At 36.9% G+C, this 9661-nt stretch overlaps 1 protein-coding gene across 1 annotated transcript; it reads left to right on the top strand.

Moving 5' to 3' along the window:
• Positions 1-420: 420 nt before the first annotated feature.
• LOC127621356 (uncharacterized protein KIAA2013 homolog) lies at positions 421-9036 on the top strand. The gene is made up of 4 exons (XM_052094918.1): positions 421-584; positions 850-1960; positions 3756-4609; positions 7398-9036. Exons 2-4 carry the CDS (start codon positions 970-972, stop codon positions 7413-7415), a joined length of 1863 nt encoding a protein of 620 aa, XP_051950878.1. The 5' UTR covers positions 421-584; positions 850-969; the 3' UTR covers positions 7416-9036.
• The last annotated feature ends 625 nt before the right edge of the window (positions 9037-9661 follow it).

Below are 9661 nucleotides of genomic sequence, written 5' to 3'. Positions count from 1 at the left end.
AGTCATTTAGTCTAATGTGCTGATCCAGGATCTGTGTTTCTTTCCGCTATTGCCTTTCAATGATGAAAGACAGCCAGTTAATAACTGTTTGTGGAACAGCGATATGAAGCGCTCGTAGAGTGTCGTGTCTAGAAGAGAACCGTCGGGCTGGAGAAACTCTTGCGAGAGTCCCATTCGACATTCCTACACGGTGTTTAACGCTTTTATTTTGGAGTCCAACATAGACTCTAAACCTACCTCTTTCTCAAAATCTAACCCCCAAAATAACTCAAGCCCTAATACTAACCCTAACCATAACTTTAATAACAGCAAACTCTGACTCTCGCGAGACAATCCCACCAATACGTTTCCCTTCTAGACACGACCCTACGATAGGTCTCCTTCCGGTGTTTTTTACGGCAGCTTGGTTTATTTCCACAAACAGCAGAGATGTCAGCTCGTTGAGAGGTTGATAAGTACACACTGAAAATAAAATAAGATAAATAAACACAGGCAAAACGAACTCCAGCACGCAAACATGAATAAGCGACGCAGATGCAGCTCCGACGTGACTAAGTAAATCTTGACAAGTCAGCGCGAGCTGGGTGAGCAGAAATGTGTTGACTAGTCAGCTGACTAGCATGATAACGCTGCAAATATAGCACGCAGATAAATAACACACAAACTCACTATATAATAGATTGGATGTAGATGTTTTTTTGGATTTCATTGTTGGACTTATTTTAACGGGTAATCAACAAATTCAAGAGACTGAAGACCAAACACTTCAAATAATATATTTGCTGCTTGTGTCAAAAAATACTCAAACATTATTCCACTGTTAACAACCTGTCGCTCTTGTGTTTGTAGTTTTTCAAGTTTAGCTTGATGAGCTAATACTACTATGCCTGTCTCAGCTGTTAGCCACTCCCAGCTTTACTGATGACACTTATAGTGATCACACAACACTGAGGACTACAGAAGCAGTTCATGTGCAGTCCATCAAAGGACATCTTGAGCAGAAGACAGAATATGTGGCTTCAGCAGAGATTAAAGGGCTTTCCTGGAATACTTTCCAGCAGCTGGGCCCGCCGTGTTTTGGTTGGACTACTTCTCTTCCTCATTTTCTACTGGTATTCGAGCTCAGATGGGCTCCTGAAGTTTCTAAGCATTTCCAGGGATTCTGGCGGTGCAGCTGGTGTGTGTTTGCAGACTGATATTAACAGGTGGTTGTCTCTGGTTGACAGAGGGGAGGGAGTAGTTTCTACCACACAGACAAAACAATCAATACCGTTTGTGGTCGGTAATGGACATTTTCTGGTTGACATGGACTCTAATAAAATCTGGGTATCTTCATCTTCACAGCCTGGATCTGCACCGCTTCACCAAACAGACTATTCCCCTATAGCGCAGTTGCAGATTCCAGGAGCGTCGTTGGAGGCGCGGGCTATGATGCTGTGGTACAGAAAAGGCTCGGTGCTGTCATCCCGCTGTGTCCTGACAGGTAATTTTCAGTCACCTCAAGATTGTATCATTGTACGAGAGGAATTCATCGCTCTCCGCAGTCAACCCAATGTCTATCTTCAGAGGATTCACATTTCAAACCCTACAGATGGAGTCGTTTCAGTTGACTTGTCTATAGAGACTCCTTTAGAGTTTAGGAGTACCATGGAGAGGATGGAAGACAAAGAATTTATGCTCTCCTCAGGTAAGGTGCTCACGGAGAAGAAGGACATTGTGTTTGTGGTGGTGGCCACTAAGAAACTAAGCGCCAAGATTCAGGTTCCTGCCAAGTCGGACTACTCTGAAAATGTGGTGAGTGTGATTTACACATCAGAGCCTACTGAAGGAGCGAAACTGGACGAGACCCTCGGCAAGCTTAGAGATGGAGTCAAGCGGGAGATGGTGGAGGTCCTCCGAGCAAATGTGGAGGAGTTAGTGCAAGAGCACCAGCAAGCATGGTTGGATCTCTTCATATCTGGTAAGTTAATTGAGCTAACTCTGACATGATTATTAATATCACTTGATTCTTGTTGATCCATTGGACTAAGTGGAAATTCAAGTTCTCCCTAAGCAGGGAGAGTAACCAGATTGGATGCAAGTCAATATAAATTAATGTAGCTTTATGAAACCTGGATTATTTTAATCTTAAAGCAATATTCAGGGTTAAATACTGAAATGTCACAGATGTTGTTTACTACAGACATTGACAATATACAATTTTCACTCTCTTTCAAAAAGAAAAGCCAACACTTAAACATTAAGCTAGACGTATTAGCATGAGACTGGTTTGATAGAATTGTTTACCAACCTTATCTGTGCAAAGATATATCCATTTCAACTCCGGAATATCAGCAAGCAAACTCCACCCAAAGGAATAACATCAGCAACACATAACCAGAAGTTCCTCCGCCACAAAAAGTTGATTTAGACAACCTAAATTATTGTCCCTCCTTTTCTTTTCAAAATTAAATAATAAAATCAGGGTTACAGGGTCAACTATGAAAGTGAATGGGGTCAATCTTTAAATGTTAAATCACTCATTACAAGATGTAAAGAATATGCTTGTTAACATGATTTTAGTGTTTATAATATCACTTACCTTTTCTGTGTACAGTTATATCCCATTTTACAACTTGTATATATGAAGTATGCCATAATGAAGTAACTCTTAAAAGACCTTAAACGATGATTTAAACAACTTTACAGCTCAAATAATACATAAGTGTTAACACAAGAATTAATGTAAGTGTATTTATAAAAGTACAAGCTAAACATTTCTGTATTTAAACCCTCCAAAAATTGTCCCCATCCACTTCTGCCTCACTGGAACAGAAGTGAAAGAAATGAAAGTAAATTTTTGTGGTAATCAACATTATGCGAAAGACAAATGCTGTCGATAGATCTTAACTTTTTTTTTTTTTTTGCTGTCTCTAGATGGCTACTAGATGGATATTTTTCACTTCAACCTCCAGAAAATTGAGTAATCGAGTACTCTTTCTGCACCAGCTAGTCATCTATTAAAAACACTAATCAAATATCGTAAATTGATTTCTTAGACCAGTTTTCTTAAGAATTATGTTCATAAAAAAATGCTGTGAGTTAAGCCATTAACTGATAAGGCTGCAAGTAAGTTGCCTATGTTTTCAGATGCAGTCAACAACCAACAACCTAGCTGTCACAAAATTGTCTGTGTTATATCTAATAAAACAGTTTTATCGTAATAAACTCCACACTTAGTTGATTCCAACTAAGTTTATTTAGTGTAAAACATATTGAAGATTAACGGACTGCCTTTATGCACTGCTATGGTAACTTTTAGGCTCCCATTGATAGAAGGGCTGTTTCTGCACATTTGAAAGCAAAGCCTAGTGTAGCATTAGCAATATTTTTTATATTTTGATTGATTCTATTGATATTCAGTTCTTATTGTAGTCATTCAAACCAACAGACGAGGGTTTGCTTTTAGGATGTAGAGAAACTGCCAAGCGGTACGAAATACTCGGAAGCTTGTCAGACCAGTTTGTGCGTTACAGCACTGAACATCTCTGAATTTGTTTGTTGAAATGATACAGTTGTGATAGCCTTTATGTAGACTCAGAGTTTATATATGTGCATTACCCTAATGCCAGCAGTATTGGTTTCTATGTGTCTAAGCTCCTGATGAGAGCAAATATTATTTTTTTCTTTCTTTCTTTCTTTCTTTCTTTCTTTCTTTCTTGAAGAACATTATTAAATAAATATTTCATAGTCTTTGTATGCTTTTTGCCTTACAGGTGTGGAGATAAGAAAGATTACAGATGCCCATACTCCATCCAGTCGCACAGTCAACAACACCCTTTACTACATTCTCTCCACCTCCACAGCACCCCTGTTAGATCAAAGTCTGACTGCAGAGGAGCATGAACGGCTGGAGTCTAGCCTGAATTATGCCGACCACTGTTTCAGCGGCCATGCCACCATGCACGCTGAGAATCTGTGGCCAGAGCGGCTGACCAACGTAGCTCAGATCCTGCAGCTCGTCAACCTCTGGAACTTGACATTCCAGAAAAGGGGCTGCAAGGTTCTTGTGTCGGCAGGTGCTCATGGTATGATGCAAGGTATGGCCCTTAGTTTTGGCGGTCTGCAGTTCACTGAAAACCACCTTCAGTTCCAGGCTGACCCGGATGTTCTTCACAACAGTTACTCTTTGAGGGGCATTCATTACAATAAAGACCTCATTAACTTGGCCGTATTGCAGGATGTTGAAGGCAAACCCTTCCTGCATGTGTCTGTCAAACCTCAGGAGAAACCGGTGAAGCTGTATGCCTGTGAAGCCGGCTGCATGAATGAGCCCGTGGAGCTGACCTCAGAGCTGCGAGGTCACACGTTTCCAGTGATGGTGACCCAGCCCATCACTCCCCTACTGTACATCTCCACTGATCTTACTCACCTCCAGGACCTGAGGCACACCATTCATGTCAAGGCCATCTTGGCTCACGAAGACCACATGGCCAAACAGTATCCAGGGCTGCCCTTTCTCTTTTGGTTCAGTGTGGCATCCCTCATCACGCTCTTCCACCTCTTCCTCTTCAAACTCATCTACAATGAGTACTGCGGGCCTGGAGCCAAGTCGCTCTTCAGGAGCAAGGTATAGACGGCCACATGAAGACGAGCCATTTTTGTTGGGTGGTAACTGTGGTGTGTGTGAATCTGCTCTCTCTTTTTCCTCTCACTCTAATTTCGTGTTTCTCTCAAATTCTGCCTTGCAAGATATTTTTACTTCTGGAAACTGAGTGGTGATAATTGGTTTGGGTAACCCATCAAACTTTCTATCTGCTGTAATTGGAGGGTCGGGCATGCTAGAAATAGTTGTTTAAAGTCCTCTGCGATCTTCAGTTTGGGTGTTCTCGGCAATGAACAATAAACTGAAAGCACCAGTGCTTTAAAGACGCTATTCAGTGATGTTTGGTTTTTCCTCATTCATTTTGACACGATTTTGATACAGTTGAAACCGATTTGTGTCATAGAAAATCTAGATATTTATTTATTTATTTTTATATACGAAATGCTATTCCGCTTTGCAGAATAACCATTTGCTAATTAAGTTTGATGGACAGTTGTCTGAATGTAATTTATCTCATGACTTTCCCCATGTTTTATATGTAGAATTTTTGCAGTTAAAACAAAATCTGTTTAGTGTATTTAATTTAGTTTTTATGGTATAGCGGGTTAGGATTTGAATTTTACTTGGGCAGAAATTTCACTGGTGCCTTCAAGTCTTTCTTCTTCCAAGTTGGTTCGAGGGGGTTTTTGTTTTTTGTTAAATCTGCTTTCTGCAAAGTCTTTGTTGTTCACATTCTGCTTCTTATTAAAAGGGGTCTCACATGTCATCTTGATGTACATTTCAAACTTTAAATATCTTGTTGGTATAGCAAATTTTTCCAGGAAGACAATGCTAATTGCCTGATGAGCATTTTTTGGTGAAATATCTGATGGAAGTTATGTAAGTAGACTGAGAAAGTAAAGTTGGAGTCACTCGAAAGAGTCAAGAACATGCCCAGGTCACTAGTTTTGCATTCCTTTGCAATAGTTTTATGTTCTCTCGCAATACTTTTATCCATTCCTTAGGAAAATTAACCATGGTATTTTGTAGTAAAACTATAGAAACTATCAAATTAACCATGTTTTTTTTTTTACTATAGTAACTGTAGTTTTACTGTGGTATTTGTTGTAAATCCTTTACCACAAAATATGCCGATACTGATTTTATATTTTATTTTATGTTTTACTACTGAAACGATATTTTAACCATGATATTCATTGTAAACCATAATAATTATACAGAAAAAAAGAAAACCATGGCAATAAAAATCATAATGTTTCTTCCAAAAAAAAAAGTATGATTTTTAAAACCATGTTTTCCACATTCTGCATGCCCTTATGAAAAATGGACCATGGTTTCACTGTAGTAAAACTGGTAATATACTATAACATTTTTGTGGCAAGGACCATGTTTAAACAATGGTACATGTACTTCAAATTAACCATGGAGATACTGGTAAAACTGACTGTTTTTGGCAGATTGATTCAGATTTTTATTACCATAGTTTTGGTTTTTCTGTATTACTACAATTTTAACACGAATACCGTGGTTAAAATATGGTTACACTACAGTATGATTTTACTACAAATATTATAGTTACTGTAGTAAAACCATAGTAACCACAAAATTAACCATGATTACTACAGTTATGTATACTACAATATAACTATTGTAAAACCATGATTCATTTATTGCGAGGGAACTCAAAATAATTTTGAAGGAATGATAAATGTTTTGCGAGTGAATGTAAAACTATTTCAGAAAATAAATTCCCTCCCATTCCTCTAATGGGTTCCATTTTTTATTTTTTTTATTGTAAAACATAAAAAAATACTGTATGAATCTCATTAGAATCTAATACAAATAATTGAGAATGATGGAAATTACCAAGACACTCAAAAGAAAAACGTTGTTGCTAATGGTCTTTAAAGGCATCATTTTCTTTTTGATTATAATAATAATAATATAAATATAAAGTTATAATAATTGTATATAATTTTTTTCTTTATTATTTTAGGGTGAATCGTGACCTGGACGTGTTCATGATATTCACCCATCTGTGTGACTGATCTAAAATCTATTGAATATCGAGTAAACACGACAGCAGTATATTTTACAAGGCACTACTGGAATATAACTAAACACGTGACCATTCTAAATGTCTGAGCCCTAAAATACCATTTCACATAGTCTGATGTGTAGTTCACACATTTCATATGCACTGATATCACACATGCTGATGTGCTCTGTTATATGCCTGCCTTTAAAGAATGAGGGGTCTAATTCAAACCATGTCAACAATTATGAAAACCTACAAGTGACACAAGCTAAAATTTGCAAATAAAAGAAAATGGATTAAGGATTTGCATTGTGTGCCATGTGGGTCTAAAATGTTTTTCATGTTGGAGTCCATACATAATATTTTATGCATTGTTGCATTTGTTCTAATTCTGTTGTGTTTTATATTGCCTTAGTTTGATTAAATTAAATAAACAAATCAAGAGTTAGACATGCCTTCTTCATTTTGAAAATTAATTAATGGCTTTGGATTAATCATGTTTTTTTAATCTGGGGCCATATACAGTACTGTGCAAAAGTTTCATAGTGAGGATGTCTTCATAAAATAATAGTTGACCTCCATCAGATACAGTACTAAATGCAGACAAGGAAACAATTTCAAAATGTATAAAATATGAGTGCCAAATACCATGAAATATTTAAGTTAAGACTTTGCACAACACAGCACCCGATTCAGTTTATTTTGAAGAAACATCAAAAGTGTTTTCCACCTTGAATCTGCATATTTAATCTTTCAACTTTAATATTTTTACAGGATGAGGCCGCTGCATGAAGCCTAATCCAGTGTGTGGAGATTCATTAAATATGGCTCTATTTCTGGATGTCCTCTCAGGATTGATTTTAATTGGGTTGCTGGGGAAATAGTAATTTGTGTGTAATTCTGTATGTTTTCCATTTTGCTGTATGTATTTAATTAATTAATTAATTAATTATGACTTGCTTTTTTTTCTCGCTAAAATACATATAGGCGCTTAGCCCCTGTGCAGTTACCAATTTATTTTTACGTTTTAAAATATTGATAAATTATCAATCATGAAGGATCTAAACCAGCCTTATTCTTAGTTTATAAACAGTGATTTACTGAATGTCAGTGCAACTACTAAGGAAAAATTCCCTGTGCAGTTCATATTCTAAACATTTTTAAACATGTCTGTTAAGTTTAGATTTGAAGTTTAAAAATTATTGGTACTATAGTACAATAGTACTATATACTGAATGTGCATTGCAATATATATTGTTTGCAATGTATGATGAGACTGTAATGCCTTTCAGCATCTCTGATTTAATCCATCCCGTAAACTTTTACTGTGAATAGACAACCTATAATCACATGGGATATGGAGTCTTGTAAAGACAGCATTCCCTTTTGTTTTAAATATGGCATTACTGCAACTGTGATTATACACTTTGGTTTACGTTTTGACAATGTGAGTTACAACTAGCCAATGATTTAGTTAGTTTGATTAACAACACTAAAGGATGTTGTCAGGATCGAAGCTTATTAAGCAGACACCCACACCTGTGTTTCTCACCCACACCTATCATATCACTTCTGAAGACATGGACATTGAGTCGTGTGGGTTGCTGTTATGCTGCCTTTTTGTGCTTTTTGGACCTTCAAAGTTCTGGCCACCATTCACTTGCGTTTTATGGAACTACAGAGCTGAGATATTCTTCTAAAATCTTCTTTTGTGTTCAGCAGAATAAAGGTACACATCTGGGAGGGTATGAGAGTAAATAATGTGAGAATTTCATTTTTTTTGGGTGAACTATTGCTTTAACTGCACAGAGATTGCCATCCCAAATTAAGAATTCTATCGATGCTCAATAGGGTTGCCGGATACTGAATCAAACATTGCTGTGAGTAATGCATCTATCCGTACAGTTTATAAAGATGCAGAGAGCAGAAAACACAAGGCAGACTTCGACTAACTTCTCTTGAAACAGTCGAGCAAGCAGTTTGTCAAAATGAGTCGGTCACTTCAGCGCAATAATGTTTGCACTTTCTTATATATATTTTTGCATACAATGTATATCTTTTATTTAACACTGGAGAACTTCTCGGTAGATATGAATAGTATGTTTTTTTTTTCCAATAAAATATAGTCTTTAAAATCGGTTTTTGTGATCTAAATAGTAGTTATTTGTAGGCCTTAACCTAAAGGTCTACTTGGTTCAGAAGTTTTTTATTTTTTATTTAATTTTCTTATTAAAATGTAACTACATATAAATAAACAATATGTGATTATGTGAGAGTAAGGGTTGTTGGAAAGCAGAAAAATGTAAAATGGTGACAATGCTTAATTTATCCCCATAATTTGTTTATCTGATGTCAATTTGCATATGTAACTTGTCTGTAGGCTACAGTTTGTTTAGACTTCCATTTGTTTAATGCTGGATAATACATGTTATAGAATGTCACTTCATGTCCCTTGGATATAATTATTTTCTTGATGTAGATCTACTTGAAATTGAATTTAGTTTTGACATTAATTTGAAGTTTCTCGCATATCACGTTTCCTCCATTCAGCCCTGGTGGTCAGTCATTTGTAAAACTGTTTGTTCTTAAAAAAAAAAGAACAGGCAAATATTGAATGTGGTATGGCAGAGAAATTAGACATGTTATATGAGGAAATAATGTTATTTTACTTTTTCCTAACTTCTCTTGGATGCTCCGCACTTCCGCGTAGTTGTTATAAGCCAGACTAACGCTACAGGTGATTCTGGAGGAAAATGTGGTTGTTATAACAACTGCAGGTGGCTTGAAAATGAATGTTGCAATGATAAGACCCCCCCCCCCTTATAATTTTTTTACAAATTATTTGTTTGATTTTCTCCCCAATACATTATAAAGTCCTCATGGTGGTATAGTGACTTGCCTCAAGCCAGATGTCGGAAGATGACACCACCAAGAGCGAGGAGGTGACCCCATGTGAATCTACCCTCCTTAGCAATCGGGCAAATTTGGTTGCTTAGGAGACCTGGCTAGAGTCACTCAGCATGCCCTGGATTCGAACT

This window comes from Xyrauchen texanus, chromosome 27 (genome assembly GCF_025860055.1).
Source record: "Xyrauchen texanus isolate HMW12.3.18 chromosome 27, RBS_HiC_50CHRs, whole genome shotgun sequence".
NCBI lineage: Eukaryota > Metazoa > Chordata > Actinopteri > Cypriniformes > Catostomidae > Xyrauchen > Xyrauchen texanus.
Note: the sequence above shows the minus strand (reverse complement) of the source record. Positions and strands in the feature narration are given on the sequence as shown.

Bases quoted from the DNA above. Each gene is read 5' to 3' on its own strand.
- LOC127621356 (XM_052094918.1), top strand. From the start codon at position 970: ATGTGCAGTCCATCAAAGGACATCTTGAGCAGAAGACAGAATATGTGG. The intron at 1,961-3,755 runs GTAAGTTAATTG...TTTGCCTTACAG, and splicing joins GTTGGATCTCTTCATATCTG to GTGTGGAGATAAGAAAGATT.